Below are 21,447 nucleotides of genomic sequence, written 5' to 3' on the forward strand. Positions count from 1 at the left end.
GGGTGTGTTAAGTGGTGGTGTCCCATCCTTTCAGGCTGTTGGCCTGAAGTAGGGTATTGTAGTTATTATTATTTTTTTTTTGTGAGTGTAGTGTTAGATGGTAGGGTATTTTTTATTTTTTTAAAGCAAAGTATAAGGGAGTCTAGTAGGTGGCAGTAATTCAACATTTATTGGATGCCAACTGCCATTAAACCTCATCGAAGAAAAAGACAATCACCGACGAAGGGGCGTAGACTTCGGCTACAGGAAGTTGTACAAGCCTCAACAAAAAATTTGATGTGTTCGAACAGCCGAAAAAAAACACCAAAACGAACAAAATGTCACAATATTTCGTCATAATATATGCGCAAACTGTTTTGACTGGGAAGCATACGGTAAGCTTTAGTAGGGACCCACCAAAATCAGCTCTTATCGCAAACGCAGATGGGGCATGGATTTTGTCAGCGGTGGCCATGGCACAATGCCTATGTAAAAAAAAATATCTGCTCACTGTTCTGCTGCTCTCCAAACGTGACCTTTTAACAATATGACTGAAGTTTTATTGAAATATCACGTTTATGAGCAGCAAAACAGTGAGCGGACGTTCCCTTTTTATCTATGTATATGGGACATTCTTTTAGCCAGTTCCTGTTATTATTTTGGATGTGTGTAAAACCCCCTCCACAGACAACCTGGTATCAGAGCATTTCGTATAATTCTATACTAAATTCCGGGACACTCCATTTAGTATATGTTACATTTCGTATGGTATGTATTAATTTGTGGCTGTCCATCACCCATTTTGTATGATATGTTACGAATTACAATTCGTATAATTTTAATTAGCAAAACTTACAATATGTTTCGAATTTTCAAAACGTAGCTATTCTAGTTAGGTGGCGAACGTTAGCTAGTTGGCTAACGTTAGCTAGGCTAGGGGTTAAGTTTAGGTGTTAGCTAAAAGGGTTAAGGTTAGGAGAAGTGTTAGCTAACATGCTAAGTAGTTGCAATGTAGCTAATTAGATAAAATGCTAAAGTCTTCCATGATGAGATTTGAACCTTTTGATTACTAGACTTTCGTGTTATACACCCACCCATCCATCCTGACCAACCAGCCTAACATAACCATCTGTGTTATGTAACCATACCAAACGTAACATATCATACTCATTTGAGTGTCCAGGATTTACTTTTACTATGTTATGTCTACTCTATGAGACCAGGCTTACTATTGCTATTATCCATTACTGTATGCTATTTAATAAATGGTTCCACCAGGCTACAACATTGGTGCATGGTGATGTCTTTCAAGAGAGATGTCATATTGAGAAGGAAATAGACATTCCTAACATTTTTCAATTCATAATCCAATCAACATTGTATTATTTTTCATCCCATGTCATCAACAACTTCTAGATATATCACCCCGGATGCCCTCAACTAAATGTATTCAGTGTTGCATGGAAACCCCATGAATTTTGCTGTGATGTCACGGAAGGCCCCTTGCTGTAGCCAGTGTAGTGTATGTAGCATATAAAGACACAAGCAAGGAAGTGGCTCTGAGAGTCCACATCTGAATCTGACAGAGTCAAGATGGCACTAAATCTACAGCTTTGCTTCCTAGTCTTGTTTGTAAGGGGTGAGTAGGCTACTTCACTGAAAGTAATTGTTTCTGAGACAATGAAGTACAAAGTACCCAGGCAGGGTACATGTATACAATACAGATTGACCAAGTTATATGACTGATCTGTTTTGATCACAACTTTGAAATGATATTCAATGACATATTTTTGTTGTAAGATATCATAAATCAATGTTTGCTGTATTCATATTTGTATAGATGTTTTATATTGTATACGTTTCCTCACTATTTCTTTACGTCTGTGTGTCAGATCAATTAGAATGGAACTGCTTTTTTCTTGACTGGTGCTGTGATGCATTTACAGTGGGGTCCGAAATGATTGACACCCTTGATAAATACTGAGCTATATTGTATGCTCCAAAAAATTGGGAAATCATATTATTTTATACTAATACAATCGCTCAGATAAATATATTTTGTTGGAGAACACATTTGGAGGGATCTAAGACCATTCTTCCAAACAGAATCCTTCCAGATCTTTGATATCCTTCGTTGGCGCTAATGAACTGCCCCTTTTCGATTCAAACCACAGGTTTTCAATGAGTTTCAAGTCCGCAGACTGAGATGGCCACTGCAAAATGTTGATTTTGTGGCCAATTAACAATTTCTTTGTGGATTTTGATGTGTGCTTGGGGTTATTGTCTTGCTGGAAGATCCAGCCAAGTTTCATCCTCCTGGCAGAGGCAACCAGGTTTTTGGCTAAAATGTCCTGGTACTGGGTAAATTTCATGATGCTGTTGACCTTGAAAAGGGCCCAATGACCAGTGGAAGCAAAATAGCTCCATAACATCAAAGATCAACTACCATATTTGACAATAGGTATGGGGTTATTTTCTGCTCATGTATTCTCATTTCAACGCCAAACCCACCACTGGTGTGAGTTGCCAAAGAGCTCTATTTTCATGTCATCCAACAAATGGAAATGGCCGAAGTTTGCTAAACAGCATTGGCACTTGGATTGGAACCGGTGCTTTGGTCAGATTACATGAAAATATAACTATTGAAGTATTGAAAACAGGGGTGTCAATAATATTGACTTCTACCTTTTTGAGAGAAAAAAGTATTGTTAAACAAAATCTCTTTCTCTGAGCAAGTGTATTACTATAAAATAATATAATTTCCCCTTTTTTGAGCATACAATATAGCTCTGTAGTAGCTTATGTATTGTATACTGTAATTGTTGCTCATCTTCAAGGGTGTCAATAATAATTGCTCTACTATTAGTGCATCTGAATGATGGGACCCATAGATTGTGAGATATATCATTGCTGTTATAAAAATTTACAGCCTACCATATAATGTATACAGGTGAATACTTTGACCACAGTGCCCTACTTTTGATTACACAATCATCTCTTAAAGAATTCTCAATAATCCTCCACCATTTTTTAAATTTTTATGTCACATAGCATGTATACTATACTACTCTATAGTATATTATTAACTGGGTGGTTCGAGCCCTGAATGCTGATTGGCTGACAGCCGTTGTATATCAGACCGTATACCACGGGTACGACAAAATATTAGCCGTGGCATATTGGCCATGTACCACACCCCCTCGTGCCTTATTGCTTAAATAACCATCTTGTGTTTTCTCTGGCTTGACTGAAAGTTGTGACAACACAAAAATAATAGACATGATCAAATGCTCTGAGGATTGCATCACAGTGAAAATGTGTACTTATTGCTTTGTTGTCATCTTGTGTTTGGTGGCTGACATTGAAATTATTGTCTTTGCACCTCTGAATGTCATTTGGTGACTTTTTAATCATATAGGATGGTTTTCAAATTGATAATATTTGTCTGGTCATTCAGTTTATTAGGAATTGGCAAAAAGGAAGACCCAGCACACTGCAATACATGCTCTAAGAGTGTTTATTTTCACAACGTTTCAACCATTAGGTCATCATCAGCTCTCATTGGGATTCATATACCTAATTAAATAATTAACCTTGAATTCAACCATTGCAGACAGCTCTAAAAATCATTAGGGTTAATTATAAAATACAGTAATTCCATGGACCCCCATAGACCACCCCCATGGAATTTATATTGTTCAGTCAGTGCTATATGCAGCATGACCCTATCATAAGGTGAGATTCTGCTAGCCCACACAATGTATGAAAACAGTTACCCTTTAAAACGTTTCAAGCCCACCAACACATTTGGTGTAGATTTGTCCCCACAGTTAATTTACAAAATACAGTAGGCCAACCACTACTCATCATAGCAGTAGCATAGGAAAAAGGAACACATGACACTCACATAGACAGTTTGAAGAAAACCACAAACCCCTTGCTTTCTCTTTCACACCCCTCATGTGATCGGTGACTGTCCACGCTATATTTGATTTCCTGTCAGTCGCAGTGCAGAAGGTTGGCTGCATAATCTGTAGGTGTGCGTACAGTGACAAATGCACCCCCCTCATGTTGTTGTTTGTCACACCTCCCATAACCTCAAGCCTGACAATGGCAGCTCGACCTCCTTCAGTTTCCTCTGTAGCCCCCAGTGGCAGAGTCTGACCAGGGGAAGACCGAGAAGTAGGACAGTGCTATGAGTCAGAGATGTGAGAAATGAAGGGTCTGACTCAGGTCTTTTCCAGTTAATTTACACTGCCCACTTATTCATCTATCTACGACCCCTAAATTTCCTCTTTATGATTGCTTTTCAATACAGTCCATCCATGATCATATTATGTTCATGGCATACTGTGCATGTGTAAGAAAGAGGAAAGGGCTGTTGAAAAGTAAGGTGAACTTGAAATTATGTTGGAACCTTCCATCATGTCAATCAAGGTATGTCCTATACTAAATCATTGGTTTTTGCCATTGCAGGATCCGTTGCAGTGCAACATATGACCGTGATGGAGGGTGAGACACTAACCATGAAGTGTCGCATTAGAAATGCCCAAAAGAGCCACGTGGAATGGAAGAATCCTGATGGGCATGTGATGTTTTTTAATGACCAGAAGGGTGAGGATCTTATAATACCACCTATAGATATTTATTATGATATATTTGATATACTGAAACAAAGCAGTATTTTCATTTGAAAGAGTGGAAGCCCACTAAATGAGCCATACAGGACTTGATTGTATTAATGTTGACAGCTGTATCAAATCAAAATAAAATTGTATTTGTCACATGCGCCAAATACAACGGGTGTAGACTTTACCATGAAATGCTTGCTTGTATAGCTCGCTTGTATGGCTAGAATGATAATAGTTGTACATGATACAAGTAAAAATGTTTGTTCCTACTCATATTGTAACATCTTTGTTATGAACTAAAGTAGTTGAGTCATCTTGTGACATGCCTTCTCTCATCTTCACTAACAGCCCTGAAGGACAAGCGCTACAAGATAATAAACTTGTCTGAGTCTGATTTTTCAGTCAGTGTGTCTGATGTCACCTTCAAAGATGGAGGCCTCTACACATGTTTACAGTACAGTCACAAAGTGCCTGTAGTGAAGTGGGTTAATGTGACAGTTTTGGGTAAGTATAACATATTGTAATAGCACCGTTTTATAGGGATTAAGAAAGCACACAGCCTTCCCTTTTACTTAGTAGAATATTCATATTGGCACAGGAGGTAGAGTGCTTGCCTTGTTCCCACTTCAAACTAATTCAGTTGAAATCAAAAATCATAACATCACTCTTTTTGTGATTCTCAAGGTAAGCCAAAATTGGAGATAACAGAACACAATGGAAAGACTGCCATCAAATGTTCTGCAGTGGGAAATGGCCATCCTCCCAAAATCTCATGGCTGTTGGAGAGTGGGTTAGAAATGTATGGTAAGTGTCCTTCATTCTAGATTTATTTCTTAGATTTCATGACGTCAAAATGGCAAAGGATTATGTTACGAAACCACCTAGCTAGCCTACTGATTTTGATACACTCGCTAATTCTAGGGCCCTAGGCCTAGCTAAAGGGTCTGTAGGTCTGTAACCTGATTTGATGTGTGCAATAATGTGAAAAGTTGTTGAATGCATGTGCTCCAGGAGACGGCAAACTTACCAGCTCTGTCTTGACTCCTTGGTCGGCCAGCCCAAGTGATTTATGTTTTTTTATTTATTGTGCATGACCAACAAATAATAGTGTATATACAAAAAGGATAACAAAATATGGCATGATAAAAACTAAAGATTCAAACCAAACCAAAGGTGCACATGGCCACCAAACTCCAGCAGCCTCATGGCTCTGCCAGCTGCCACACCTTCTTCTTCGGTGGAGTTTAACGGCGGTTGGCATCCAATATGTTGCATTACCGCCCCCAACTGAACTACAGTATAAATCCATTACTAAGTGGGAAAAATAAAATACAAATATATTTTTAATTACCCTACCAACTAACCCTACACACCTCCTCAGCATAAGACATATTTTGCACTACTCTGACCCTGGCCACCTCAACCTGCCTCTCTCACACCGGACACCTCCGATCCCCAGCAACATGAGCACTCCTACAGTTGACAACAACTTTTTCCACCGAAACTACACATTCCTCTGTCCCATGTGCTCCTGCCCACATCTTGGAATCTCCCTCCTACACACTGCTGCGACACGCCCATAAACGTGACACCAAAAACACTGCAGTGTATTCGTCACAAAAGCTCTAACAGCATAACTCATATCCTAACATTACTTTGTCAGTTAAAGACACTGAATCAAAGCTCAAAAGAACAGACTGTGTCACTTCTGTTTCGCCACACCCCCCACCGGTTCTGCGTCGCATTAAACAGCGGGCATCACAAACACCAGGAATCTTCAACTTAAATTGCTCCACCTCCACACTTAACGCTACCTCAGAAATCACTCCCTTCAATGGTGCCCTGTACCTAAGCGCAAAGCAAGATACAGGTATTTCCCAAAGTTGTGTCGCACGGAGCGCCTGCTCCCTCTGATCTGAAGAAACACAAGCAAGCGTCCACTTCGGGTTACCTTAACCTACTTGACAGCACACACCATCTTTTCCACCCAACCTGAAACCACCCATGGATCAGCCAAAAGGCCTGGTTCCACCCTCTTCAAAAATCTCTCTCCCACTGGACAAACTTATCTTTATCATAACCATGTCCATCAATGCAAGGCTCGGCCTCCGAGTTCCTTACAACACCTTCTACCCCTTTCATTTTACCTCCAGAACTCGAAACTGGCATCCGGCTCACTCTGTTTGAACTTGACACCAATCTTCCTCGACATACCCTCTCCCTTGTTATTGCTAGCTTCAACAGATTCAAACCCATCCTCTGCCTCCCTCAGTCTTTTCAGCCTCCTCCTCTTTTTCTCTCCAATCCTCCTCCCTTAACCAATTACCCAACTCCTGAAAATAATAAACTTTTCCTAAATCTCTTTTTAGCTTACTTGAGACCTGCTAAGCCCTGTACTCCCTCCACTTTAAACTCGAGCTATCGCCAGTTCATAAACAATCTATGCAGCTATCAGATTGTTTAGAATCAGTTGCCACACCTGTGCACAATCAACACTTAACTAGACTTCCTGGCAGAGCACAGCCCCTGACACGGTTGCTACTGCCACCTGGGGATGGAGTGTGGAAGGGGTAGTGTAGTGTCTAATTGTGCTCTTAAGAACTAAATTACCTAACCTATTCCATAACAATTAGGAAAAGTTTAGAGTCAAACTAAATTGTGTTGTCCCATATTAGTATTGTAGCGATCCTTGCTATATGAGCCACGTTTCCCTGCCCTGCCGTTCACTACATTGGTGTCAGAAGTGCAATGTGGGCTGTGAGGCTATCGGAACGCACGGCCGGACGTGTGAAAGGTTAGCGGTAGGTTGAAGCACAGAGATGTGCCTTTCCGTTCGGAGGGGGCAGTGTAGCAATCCTTGCTATATGAGCCACATTACAATTTTCCACCAAGTGGATTAACCCTGTTGGCACGATGTGTAGGGTGTCTGCCTTTCACGCAAGCGACCCGAGTTCGCTTCCCTGCCCTGTCGTTCACTATAGTATTTGACAAATAATAACAACCATTGTCGTGGCTTGTGGGAAATATAAACATAAGACAAGTCAAAATAGAATAGGAAAAGACTTGGAGTAGTAGGAGACTGAGAATTTTGTGATGAGATATAAAAAAGGGAAAGGCCTTAAAACGGTTTAGACATCCCCTGCGAAACAAAATCCCACACACATTCCACTTCATCTCATCCAAAATAAAGGGAATTTATATTTCTGTATGTTCCCTGTAAAGTGCAGTGCAGGTCAGCTATTATAAGAAGAAGGATGATGGTTGTTTGTTGACGTTTTGTTACATATTTTTTTTTTCTTTTTTTTCTTTTTTTGTTTTGTTTTGTTTTTTTTTAGTCATTTAGCAGACGCTCTTATCCAGAGCGACTTACAGTTAGTGAATATTTTTTTTTTTTTTATACTGGCCCCCCGTGGGAATCGAACCCACAACCCTGGCGTTGCAAACGCCATGCTCTATCAACTGAGCTACATCCCTGCCGGCCATTCCCTCCCCTACCCTGGACGACGCTGGGCCAATTGTGCGCCGCCCATGAGTCTCCCGGTCGCGGCCGGCGGCGACAGAGCCTGGATTCGAACCAGGAGCTCTAGTGGCACAGTTAGCACTGCGATGCAGTGCCTTAGACCACTGCGCCACTCAGGAGTACAACTTTCAGTCAAAAGTTAATTGAACCTCTCTGTTGTTATTTAGCTCAGCCCCAGTATCTGTTGGACAAAAACACATATTCCTCCCTGGATATCTTGCATGTTCAGTCCCACAAGAGGAGAGTCACATTGAAATGCATCGTTCGCCATCCAGCCTTACACAATTCATCCCTGATGAATTTCGTCAAAATTGGACAGAATCGTAAGTACTACGTTTATTGTTCACACTTTTGACCTTTGATTTGATTAGTTGTCGAGATGGCATCCACGCTATGGGAGGTTGAATTTATAAGGGTATGATCAATGACAATACTGTGACATAAAGCTCAGATGACCTCCTTGAGGGTAAGGTGGAAATATCCAACAAAGAATAAAAAAACAGGTCTGCCTTTATTTTAAATGTAGTTCTGCTTGCAGTGGTCTATTTGAGGAACATTGAAAGGAAAGTGTGTACTTTTGTGGTTTCAGTGCACAGTCACACTGTGGGTACTTTTCTCACTTTAAAATATGCCATTAGAATGCTACACTAGGGTATCTTGACCACACAAACATCAACATCATCATGTGATTTACTCTCTCTGTAGGGAGGAATACACTGACATCCCAAAGTCACATTTCTACAAAAACATTCAGATAGATCATATTATTCACTTCAAGTTATTTGAACTGCACTATAACTTCATATACAAACACTTCATAATAGTGGCCAAAAGTCTTAGCAAGAGACAATTGTCATTTGTGAACATGGTTTGCATTGTACAATAACTGAAATTCCCTTTTATCTTATAGCCACTGAGGAATCACACTCCACTGCGAGAGCCTCTCATTGGCCCAGTACAGAAGGTCCAACAGAGGTAACAACAACAACAACAACAACAGTCTCCCGTTGGCCTAGTACACAGGTGTCAACAGAAACACCAACAGCTACAGCCTTAGATTGGCCCAATACAGAGGGATCACCAGCATCAACCCCTGACTTACAACTCAGCACTCACAGTAAGTAAAAAATATTAATATTCATTATTAAAAACATCGACTATACGACTTACTGATCATTTTGACATGACAAGACTTATAATGCATATACGGAAGAACAGAACAGCCATGGTGCCCTGAGGTTGAATCTACACACCTTTTGCGAGTTGGTTTTCAACATGTTTTGTGAACACTGCTTAGGTGCAAAACCACAGCACTTGGTTCTTATACCAGAAAGTCTGTTTCCTGAAACGGAAGTCAATAGCAATATTAACCATATACAGTGCATTCGGAAAGTATTCAGATCCACTTTTTCCACATTTTGTTACGTTACAGCCTTATTCTAAAATGGATTAACCTCTTAAGGATCAGACCTTTTTTTCAATTTTCGCCTAAAATTACATACCCAAATCTAACTGACTGTAGCTCAGGACCTGAAGCAAGGATATGCATATTCTTGATACCATTTGAAAGGAAACACTTTGATGTTTGTGGAAATGTGAAATTACTGTAGGAGAATATAACACATTAGATCTGGTAAAAGATAATACAAACAAAAAAACATGCATTTTCTAATTTTTGTTTTGTTCCATTATCTTTGAAATGCAAGAGAAAGGCCACAATATTGCAGTTGAGGCACGATTTAGATTTTGGCCACTAGATGGCAGCAGTGTGTGTGCAAAGAGTTCAGATTGATCCAGTGAAGCGTTGCAATACTGGACTATTTTGTATCAAGTCTGCCCAAATGTGCCGAATTGGTCAATTGATACATTTTCAAGTACATAACTATAGAGAACCTACAAAAATGATATGGTAATACAAAATGTAAGTTTACACACTCCCAGGAATGTCATACATGCTGGATCATTAGCTTATACACTCAATTTCACACATCTAGATGGCCAGGTGGGGTGGGTGTGGAGACAGAGACAGCAGGGGTTCAAACTGTAGAACCCAGTTCCTGCATTTTAATATAAAAATTGATTTTATCAAACAAAGCCATGCTACATTTTATGTCTGGGACCCTTAGGATGACAAATCATTACTGAATGTAAGTACATTATTTACCTTGATACGTTTTTTGTTGTTGTGCACTCTCCTCAAACAATAGCACTGTAATAGCTACTGTAAATTGGACAGTGCATTTAGATTAACAAGAATTTAAGCTTTCTGCCCATATAAGATATGTCTATGTCCTGGAATGTTTGCTGTTACTTACAACAGTCATGCCAATCACATTAGCACATGTTAGCTCAACTGTCCTGTATACGGGACACCGATCCCTTAGAGGTTAAATAGTATTTTTCCCTCATCAATCTACACACAATACCCCATAATGACAAAGCAAAAACAGGTTTTTAGAAATTGTTGCTAATTTATTAAAAATAAACTGATATCACATTTACATAAGTATTCAGACCCTTTACTCAGTACTTTGTTGAAGCACCTTTGGCAGCGATTACAGCCTCGAGTCTTCTTGGGTATGACACTACAAGCTTGGCAAACCTGTATTTGGGGAGTTTCTCCCATTCTTCTCTGCACAGCTATTTTCAGGTCTCACCAGAGATGTTCGATCGGGTTCAAGTCCGTGCTCTGGCTGGGCCACTTAAGGACATTCAGAGACTTGTCCCGAAGCCACTCCTGCGTTGTCTTGGCTGTGTGCTTAGGGTCATTGTCCTGTTGGAAGGTGAACCTTCGCCCCAGTCTGAGGTCCTGAGCGCTCTGGAGCAGGTTTTCATCAAGGATCTCTCTGTACTCTGCTCTGTTAATATTTGCCTCGTTCCTAACTAGTCTCCCAGTCCCTGCCGCTGAAAAACATCTCCACAGCATGATGCTGCCACCACCATGTTTCACCGTAGGGATGGTGCCAGGTTTCCTCCAGACGTGATGCTTGGCATTCAGGCCAAAGAGTTCAATCTTGGTTTCATCAGACCAGAGAATCTTGTTTCTCATGGTGTGAGAGTCCTTTAGGATCATTATGGCAAACTCCAATCGGGCTGTCATTTGCCTTTTACTGAGGAGTGGCTTCCGTCTGCCCACTCTACCATAAAGTCCTGATTGTTGGGGTGCTGCAGAGATGGTTGTCCTTCTAGAAGGTTCTCCCATCTCCACAGAGGAACTCTGGAGCTCTGTCAGAGTGACCATCGGGTTCTTGGTCACCTCCCTGACCAAGGCCCTTCTCCCCCGATTGCTCAGTTTGGCCGGGCGGCCAGCTCTAGGAAGAGTATTGGTGGTTCCAAACTTCCATTTAAGAATGATGGAGGCCACTGTGTTCTTGGGGACCTTCAATGCTGCAGAAATTGTTTGGTACTCTTCCCCAGATCTGTGCCGCGACACAATCCTGTCTCAGAGCTCGACGGACAATTCCTTCGACCTCATGGCTTGGTTTTTGCTCTGACATGCACTGTCAACTGTGGGACCTTATATAGACAGGTGTGTGCCTTTCCAAATCATGTCCAATCAATTGAATTTACCACAGGTGGACTCCAAGTTGTAGAAACATCTCAAGGATGATCAATGATAACAGGATGCACCTGAGCTCAATTTCGAGTCTCATAGCAAAGGGTCTGAATACTTATGTAAATAAGGTATTTTTGCTTTTAATTTATACATTTGCAACAATTTCTAAAAACCTGTTTTCGCTTTTTCATTATGGGGTATTGTGTGTTGATTGATGAGGGGAAAAAAAGTATTTCATCAATTTTAGAATAAGGCTATAACGTAACAAAATGTGGAAAAAGTCAAGGGGTCTGAATACTTTCTGAATGCACTGTAGGTCCTCAGTAGTAAACCTTAGTCAAACTTTCAGGGAGAACTTCGGGATGTGCTTTCATTTGTAGTTCATTTAAGGTACCGGTAGTTTGTTATTTGTTATTATACATATTGATTTGAATTAGAACATTTCAATCTGTGGTACAATCAGTGAGTGAAAATGACATACACTGTCATGGGGCGGCCAGCCCACTCAGTGTTCGAAGCTACAGGGTACACACTTGCTAATGACAGCAGCAGCAGAACTGCCGGTAAGAACAGGACTAACCATAGCTAGCATTGTATGGGAAGACGTTTAAGTGTCCTTGCCATCTAGGTTTATAAATTATTCAGTAGGCTGCTTCTCCACCTAGTGGTGTCGCTCCATCACTACAGATGGGCATCATACCAGCATCCAAAAGTATTTTATTAGTTTCAATTTAATTGAATCACTATCATTTTATCCACAAATACACTCCATATCCTCCTGAATAATGTGACTGTACTGTCTAGAATAGCTGTCATTCATTCCCCTGTAATTCCATGTAGGTTGGTCGTCAGTGTCCCAGACAACAGAGAACACACCTCATAATGGCACAGGAAGCAACTCCACCAATGCTAGAGGTAAGACAGTCTTACTATTTTTGTAAGTGCATACAGGTCCGGTTAAGTGAGTCATGTTTAGGTGCTGTGTAAGCTAGACATGGATGTAAGGCTACAGTAGAAGAGGCTAAAGTTGCACTGATGGTCTCATTCACAGGAAGCTTATTCAATGACACGGAGAAGCAGAGAGGAACTGGAGGAAGTGCGCCATTGCTCATCTTCCTTGTGACATGCCTCATCCTCGGTCTGCTTGTGGTCGTTTCGCTCTTCGTGATCAAGCTGAGGAGGGCTCACATTCTCTGGAAGAAAGGTAAATAGAGACCAGGACACCTTTCAGCTCTTACTGTTTAGGATCTTCTCATGACTTGGCATGTTTGGTCATCTTTGGTTTATGGCAGATGTGCACAACTCCAGTCCTCAATTGGAATTTTGCTCCTGTTGGTTTTCCTTTCTCCCTGGCACTTCGATCAATTGATATTAACCGAACACATATACCTGCTGCCCTCAAGGACTTGAGTTGTGTGCCCCTGATTTATGGCTTATATGTATGCAGGTATATAAGTAATTATTCAGAAATTATCATAGTTTTGATCATTACAGAAAATGAAGACTCGGATCAATCTGTGGAGAGCAACAGATCAAAATCAAGCAATGAAGACAAACAATCTAGAGGAAGAAGGGGCAACGGTAATAATTTACATTCTACAGACTGCAGCCAATGAAACAACACAATGACAAAAAAAGCCCAATTATAAGGCCTATGTCTAATACATGCTCAAATGGTAGGACATTTTATATGTTCCACGTGGTAAAAATGCCTGTTTTTCTAGGACTCTTTAACATCAGATTCACAAAGTATGTCGTTGAGGAACCCACGGCAACAGAGACGACGACAACAACAACAAACACCAAAACAGAAGAGGATCCTGAAATTCAAGTCATCCCACAGATAAATGGAGCAACCCAAAGCCCTCCGATCAAGGAGACGGAACTGTAAAATTTTCCAGTGTGTGTGTATTTTCATATAGAGAATTTACATTGAATTCTAAGTAATCACCAAAACAAAGATAGTTTAAGATATAGTGTGTAGATACAATACAATTGTACAATATTTCCAGAGAATAATCCATATCCTTATGTTGTATATTCTGTATAAATGTATATTCTGTATATTGATAAAACAATGAAATCATACATAATAGCAGCTTATGAGCCTGTGTACACACAGAATTATCCACCATATCAAAGTACATGTTTTAAAACAATATTCCATCGAAGAATATGGTGCAACATCTACAGTGGGGAGAACAAGTATTTGATACACTGCCAATTTTGCAGGTTTTCCTACTGAAAAAGCATGTAGAGGTCTGTAATTTTTATCATAGGTACACTTCAACTGTGAGAGACAATCTAAAACAAAAATCCAGAAAATCACATTGTATGATTTTTAAGTAATTAATTTGCATTTTATTGCATGACATAAGTATTTGATCAGAAAAGCAGAACTTAATATTTGGTACAGAAACCTTTGTTTGCAATTACAGAGATCATAAGTTTCCTGTAGGTCTTGACCAGGTTTGCACACACTGCAGCAGGGATTTTGGCCCACTCCTCCATACAGACCTTCTCCAGATCCTTCAGGTTTCGGGCTGTCACTGTAGGTGGTCGTTAGCATTAGGAAGAAAATACAATTTCTTGCCCCGACCTAGCTCAATATCTAGGCGTTGGATAAGAACAAGACTACAGCGTCCATAAAGTCACCATTATAATTCCACCTTTCGGACTGAATACGTTTGTAAGGGCAACAGTATTAAATGTATAATTTATTGCTCTCACGAGCTCATTTCTGTCCATTGAGAACCAATTATGTGCTACCTTTTTGTAGCATTTCTGACAATGTTAACATCTTTTCAGCCAAATCTCAGAGTTCAAAAACCAGAGCAACAGCAGTAGTAGCTAGCTAACATCAGTCGGATGAAAGGCAAGCTACAAGTAAAGGAAGCTAGCTATATTTTGCTATGGAAAGTTTGGTAACACTTAGTGTTAGCCAATTAGAAACTGACCACCTTATTGACACAACTCTGCAATAAAGAGCTCTGGAGTCTGATGCCCAGGCCCAATGTCAAAAACAAGTTCACAAACGGTTCACAACAAAACATACTTTAAATTGTTAAAGCATTTAAATGGTGTATTTGACAATGGGACAATTACTTTAACCATCAATTAACTTTTTATTAATGTCTAAAAATATTTATGGTTAAAATTGTAACAGTGTTCAAAGAATGTGTCGCGAAGGTAAGTGCAAAATCCAGACATGAAAGTGTAATGGAAATTACCATCAAAGGACTCAAGTCAATTAGTAAATTAACTTTATTAAGATTCACGCCAGCGGTGAGGTTACAACACACTCTGCACACTCAGTACAGGTCGGTCAGAAGCTCTACCAGGGGGCTGTCCCCGAGCACCTTTTATACTAGGATACACACAACTCACATAAACATGATTCATCCTCAGCACAAGAGAGGAGGTTTGGGTGCAAAAGAGAATGTGTAGCAAGACACCTGCTCCTGATAAAAGTTCTCTGAGGCTATTTCCGGGCGTTCACCCAAGAAGCTCAAGGTTCTCTCTTGGGTATTGCCTGCTAACATACACAAACACTAAAACTTCCTCCTCGTGAGCACAAAGGGAACTAGTTAAAAAACATGTCATATAGGTAATATGTATTACATCATAGCAACCAATAGACACAATCATATAGCCAGGGTTAAACAATTCATAAGATTGTCATAATTTTTCCACCACAAAAGATTGCCACGAAAGAAACAAAGTGTTGTAGGTCAAAAACATCAGCACAGGAGAAAAAGTAAGTTTCCATGCAATTTGTTTGGCTTTTTGGATACATTAATTCTGCTGGACTATTTAGCAAAGGTAGCTAGCTAGCTATTTAGCATAGGTAGTTAGCTAGCAGTTCCATTACATTACACATAAGAGTCATTGGACGAAGGCATTAACACCCTTCACTTGCGGTAAATTTTTTGAAGCATAAGGACCTTATCTTTCATTTTGACAATAAATAATTTTCCAAAAACAAAAGGTTAAATTGATGTTCACCTTTATAGTGTTAGGGTTCCCACATGTCCACATTTCCATGTTACAGTGCTTGTTTACGGAAGACAGACCGAAGACAGAGTGGACTATAGAAATCATGATGATGATAACTAGGGGTAATGTAGAGTGTCTATGCTAAATTGTCATACATTCTTCTTCTCTATCACAGATTCCCACAAGGTCTCAGACTCCAGGATGGGAAAATGCTTACAAGAAAGAAACAGATAAACAGAACTCGGGCTCCCGAGTTGCGCAGCGGTCTAAGGCACTGCATCTCAGTGCTTGAGGCGTCACTACAGACCCCCTGGTTCGATTCCAGGCTGTATCACAACCGGCCGTGATTGGGAGTCCCATAGGGCGGCGCACAATTGGCCCAGCGTCGTCCGGGTTTGGCTGGTGTAGGCCGTCATTGTAAATAATGATTTGTTCTTAACTGACTTGCCTAGTTAAATAAAGGTACAAAAAAATAAAATAAAAAGATGAAGACAGTCAGAGACAGCGTTGTCGATTTCCCTTGTTACTTGTATTGTTAAAAAGGGAAGAAATAGACAATCCCATTTTTCTCTATTAGCTATCTAGGCTACTCCTACTATAGGCTACATATGAGTCACCACTAGAATAGTTATTTTTATGTTATTGAGTAGGCCTATATCTTTGTTTAATGTAATTAATCAAATAATTAAATCTTATACAATAAAAATCCTTATTTTGTAAGAAATGTACGGTATTTTTACATGTTGCAATAAAGTAGAAGCTCATCTTTCGTTTGTATGTATACTATTTTCACTTGGTAATGAGTAATACGTAATTACTCATAGGTAACTGTAAAGTTATACACTTCACTTTAAATAGCTCAATCCTGTGTAACAACTAGTGACAACCTTGTACATATGCAGATATTACAGATATGTACTCTGGTGTATTAGTATGAAAATGTATGCACTCACTAACTGTAAGTCGCTCTGGATAAGAGCGTCTGCTAAATGACTAAAATGTACAAAAAAAAGTATTTTCTCACTTGGATGGCACTTTCAGAAGCTGACGATTAGATTGTCAGAATGGTTAACGTACTTGGTAAGTACACAATAATTACAAGTAAGTACACCTCAATATACACTTCATTTTAACTAGCTAAATCATTTGTAACACCTAGTAATTACATTGTATTTATGCTGATATTACATGTACTCTGGTGTACTAGTGTTTATTTTCTCACTTGGATGGTGCTTCCAGAAGCTTTAAAATTAGGGCCAGGTTGCAGGATGGGTAACATACTATATAACGTCAAGTATGTAAGTATAATTACATTCATTACAAATGTAAGTAAGCACCCATCAAGATACACTTCATTTTAAGTATCCTCTCACTTGGATGGCAAGGAAGTTCAGGTTGTCATAATGGGTAACGTACACATAAATTATAATATATTTTTTTATTATTATCTGGGATGACACCCGTATGGTTGACCTATATCTAATATGTTTTTGTAAACTCAACTAAAATAACCCAGATGGCACACTTTTTGGGGGCTAGTGCTAGCAACATTGTGTAGAGATTTTGAAGAGTGCGCATTCACGGGTAGGTAATTAGAGCCTATTGAGCCTCCAACCTTTGTAATCTCGGACACTCAAGGCATCTGTCCACAAGAGATTACAACCGTGTGAGAGTTATTACTGATTGGAGGCCGCTGAGAAGAAACTTAACACCATTTGTAACAAGTATTGTAACAGGCATTTGTTTTTACACCTCTGTAATTACAGATTGCAATTACCATCAGTTACATGTTATTACAATTAACTACAATACTTGTTACAATGTAATTGCACATGTAATTACACTGTAATAATGAACCCATCAAAAGAAGTTACATTTACATTTACATTTTAGTCATTTAGCAGACGCTCTTATCCAGAGCGACTTACAGTTAGTGAGTGCATACATTATTAATTTTTTATTTTTCATACTGGCCCCCCGTGGGAATCGAACCCACAACCCTGGCGTTGCAAACGCCATGCTCTACCAACTGAGCTACATCCCTGCCGGCCATTCCCTCCCCTACCCTGGACGACGCTGGGCCAATTGTGCGCCGCCCCATGGGTCTCCCGGTCGCGGCCGGCTACGACAGAGCCTGGATTCGAACCAGGATCTCTAGTGGCACAGCTAGCACTGCGATGCAGTGCCTTAGACCACTGCGCCACTCGGGAGGTTAACCAAAAGAAGTGTAACCAAAAGTTTTTCACATGTGTGTAAACTGTTGGCATTGATACTTGCATGTAATCAGAGCACAAACAAATAAGCACAAATAAGATAACGAACGTCTTTTGCTCGTATTGCCAGTTAGCTAGCCAACCAACTTTAGCCAGTAACGTTAGCTAGCTAGCTACAAGCCAACAAGGCTGTAACATTATTAGCTGTATGGACAGATCCCGATACACCGACACAACTCAATGTTGACAATATCTCCCACATTCTTCCACAAAGCACAGCTAGCTAACTAAGTAAAGTTAATTGTCAACACCAAATTTTGGGAAACTGCCACGCTGCTAATGTATAATACATGCAATGGACATTGCTCATCTAACGTTAACGTTAGCTAACGTTACTCCATACACTAGTCAACCTGGCTGGCTTAGCAATGTAGCTGGCTAACGTTGCATCTCATTGATTCCTGTAACCCCCCCTATTCTGGATTTCCCCGATTGTCTAAGCGATTAAAATGTGGGCCATAAGAAAAGGGAAATAAAAGTATTATCTTAGTTTTTTATGGGGCGAAGGACACTGTCTACTGGTGTCCTAGCTAGCTACTTGTGTCGTTCCCGCCTCCTGCCTGCTGTGTACCGGAGTCCTCCTAGCTAGCTAGCACACAGTGTCCTTTGCTCCCGCTTGCCGAACACCTGCCCTAGCCGTCGTTAACAGAACTGAGGGAAAGCAGTACCCTACAGGCGGGGGCGAAGGACACTGTCTACCGGTGTCCTAGATATCGTTAGCTAGCTAACTAAATCAAATCAAATTTGATTTGTCACATTCACCAAATACAACTGGTGAAGACTTTACTGTGAAATGCTAAAATAGTAACACGAGGAATCAAATAAAATACACAAGAATGGAGCTATATACAGGGAGTACCATTACTAGATCAATGTGCAGAGGTACGAGGTATTTGAGGTAGATATGTACATGAAGGCAGGGTAAAGTGACTATGCATCAGCATAAATAATAATAATAAGAGTAAAATAAAATACAGAGTAGCAGCAGCAAATGAGTGTGAAATTGTGTGTGTGTGTGTGTGTGTGTGTGTGTAATGTGTATGTACAGTATTGTGTTGTCGATATGCGCATGTGAGTTATGTGTGTGCGTATGTAGTGTATGTGTATGGGAGTGTCAATGTAGTGTGTGTGAGTAAGTGTGTTAATGGTGTGTGTATATATAGTCCAGTGAGTTCGGGTCAGCGCAAGATACAGTGCCTTCGGAAAGCATTCAGACCCCTTGACTTTTTCCACATTGTGTTACGTTACAGCCGTATTCTAAAATGGATTAAATAAATAAAAACTCTCAGCAATCTACACACAATACCGCATAATGATAAAGCAAAAACAGGTTTTTAGAAATTGTTGCAAATGTATTACAAATAAAAAACAGAAATACCTTATTTACAGAAGTATTCAGACCCTTTGAGACTCGAAATTGAGCTCAGGTGCATCCTGTTTCTATTAATCATCCTTGAGATGTTTCTACAACTTGATTGGAGTCCACCTGTGGTAAATTCTATTGATTGGACATGATTTGGAAAGGCACACACCTGTCTATATTAGGTCCCACAGTTGACTGTGCATGTCAGAGCAAAAACCAAGCCATGAGGTTGAAGGAATTGTCCGTAGAGCTCAGACACAGGATTGTGTCGAGGCACAGATCTGGGGAAGGGTACCAAAACATTTCTGCAGCATTGAAGGTCCCCAAGAACACAGTGGCCTCAATCATTCTTAAATGGAATATGTTTGGAACCACCAAGACTCTTCCTAGAGCTGGCTGCCCGGCCAAACTGAGCAATCGGGGGAGAACAGTCTTGGTCCGGGAGGTGACCAAGAACCCGATGGTCACTCTGACAGAGCTCTAGAGTTCCTCTGTGGAGCTGAATGAACCTTCCAGAAGGACAACCATCTCTGAAGCACTCCACCAATCAGGCATCACTCCTCAGTAAAAGCCCATGACAGCCCGCTTGGAGTTTGCCAAAAGGCACCTAAAGACTCAGACCATGAGAAACAAGATTCTCTGGTCTGATGAAACCAAGATTGAACTCTTTGGCCTGAATGCCAAGCGTCACGTCAGGAGGAAACCTTGCACCATCCCTACGGTGAAGCATGGTGGTGTTTTTCAGCGGCAGGGACTGGGAAGGAACTCAGACTGGGGTGAAGGTTCACCTTCCAACAGGACAACGACCCTAAGCACACAGCCAAGACAACGCAGGAGTGGCTTCGGGACAAGTCTCTGAATGTCCTTGAGTGGCCCAGCCAAAGCCGGACTTGAACCCAATCGAACATCTCTGGAGAGACCTGAATATAGCTGTGCAGCAACGCTCCCCATCCAACCTGACAGAGCTTGAGAGGATCTGCAGAGAAGAATGGGAGAAACTCCCCAAATACAGGTGTGCCAAGCTTGTAGCGTAAAATGTATATAGTATGTATAAGCATGAGGTAGAGGCCTAAGCATTGTTGTTCACTAGTTTACTCCAACTAGGGAGGGGATGGTGGGGTTGGAAAGTAATAAAGGGAAATATATATATTTATAAAGGATATGTATGTATGTGTATATATATATATATGTGTGTATGTATGTGTATATGTATGTATGTGTGTATATATATATATATATATATATATATATATATATACACTGCTCAAAAAAATAAAGGGAACACTTAAACAACACAATGTAACTCCAAGTCAATCACACTTCTGTGAAATCAAACTGTCCACTTAGGAAGCAACACTGATTGACAATAAATTGCACATGCTGTTGTGCAAATGGAATAGACAACAGGTGGAAATTATAGGCAATTAGCAAGACACCCCCAATAAAGGACTGGTTTTGCAGGTGGTGACCACAGACCACTTCTCAGTTCCTATGCTTCCTGGCTGATGTTTTGGTCACTTTTGAATGCTGGCGGTGCTTTCACTCTAGTGGTAGCATGAGACAGAGTCTACAACCCACACAAGTGGCTCAGGTAGTGCAGCTCATCCAGGATGGCACATCAATGCGAGCTGTGGCAAGAAGGTTTGCTGTGTCTGTCAGCGTAGTGTCCAGAGCATGGAGGCGCTACCAGGAGACAGGCCAGTACATCAGGAGACGTGGAGGAGGCCGTAGGAGGGCAACAACCCAGCAGCAGGACTGCTACCTCCGCCTTTGTGCAAGGAGGAGCAGGAGGAGCACTGCCAGAGCCCTGCAAAATGACCTCCAGCAGGCCACAAATGTGCATGTGTCTGCTCAAACGGTCAGAAACAGACTCCATGAGGGTGGTATGAGGGCCCGACGTTCACAGGTGGGGGTTGTGCTTACAGCCCAACACCGTGCAGGACGTTTGGCATTTGCCAGAGAACACCAAGATTGGCAAATTCGCCACTGGCGCCCTGTGCTCTTCACAGATGAAAGCAGGTTCACACTGAGCACATGTGACAGACGTGACAGAGTCTGGAGACGCCGTGGAGAATGTTCTGCTGCCTGCAACATCCTCCAGCATGACCGGTTTGGCGGTGGGTCAGTCA

General features: G+C 40.8%; 1 protein-coding gene across 3 annotated transcripts; it reads left to right on the forward strand.

Moving 5' to 3' along the window:
* Positions 1–239: 239 nt before the first annotated feature.
* On the forward strand, positions 240–13,774 carry LOC121573957 (cytotoxic and regulatory T-cell molecule). Of its 3 annotated transcripts, none has more exons than XM_045222617.1 (10): positions 240–374; positions 4,456–4,593; positions 4,959–5,114; positions 5,295–5,414; positions 8,298–8,453; positions 9,041–9,247; positions 12,527–12,601; positions 12,738–12,890; positions 13,181–13,267; positions 13,411–13,774. In XM_045222617.1, exons 2-10 carry the CDS (start codon positions 4,476–4,478, stop codon positions 13,575–13,577), a joined length of 1,239 nt encoding a protein of 412 aa, XP_045078552.1. In that variant the 5' UTR covers positions 240–374; positions 4,456–4,475; the 3' UTR covers positions 13,578–13,774. The 3 variants fall into 3 exon arrangements, with proteins under 3 accessions (XP_045078552.1, XP_041742307.1, XP_041742308.1); XM_041886373.1 differs by lacking the exon at positions 240–374 and adding an exon at positions 1,545–1,618; XM_041886374.1 differs by lacking the exon at positions 240–374 and adding an exon at positions 1,545–1,618 and having other exon boundaries at positions 5,013–5,114.
* Positions 13,775–21,447: the final 7,673 nt, after the last annotated feature.

Source organism: Coregonus clupeaformis, chromosome 9 (assembly GCF_020615455.1).
Source record: "Coregonus clupeaformis isolate EN_2021a chromosome 9, ASM2061545v1, whole genome shotgun sequence".
Classification (NCBI taxonomy): domain Eukaryota; kingdom Metazoa; phylum Chordata; class Actinopteri; order Salmoniformes; family Salmonidae; genus Coregonus; species Coregonus clupeaformis.

Excerpts from the sequence above, each read along its gene's own strand:
- LOC121573957 (XM_041886373.1), top strand. The coding sequence starts at position 1,573 with ATGGCACTAAATCTACAGCTTTGCTTCCTAGTCTTGTTTGTAAGGG. Across the intron at positions 4,594-4,958 it reads GTTTTTTAATGACCAGAAGG|CCCTGAAGGACAAGCGCTAC; the intron begins GTGAGGATCTTA and ends CTTCACTAACAG. Across the intron at positions 5,115-5,294 it reads GGTTAATGTGACAGTTTTGG|GTAAGCCAAAATTGGAGATA; the intron begins GTAAGTATAACA and ends GTGATTCTCAAG.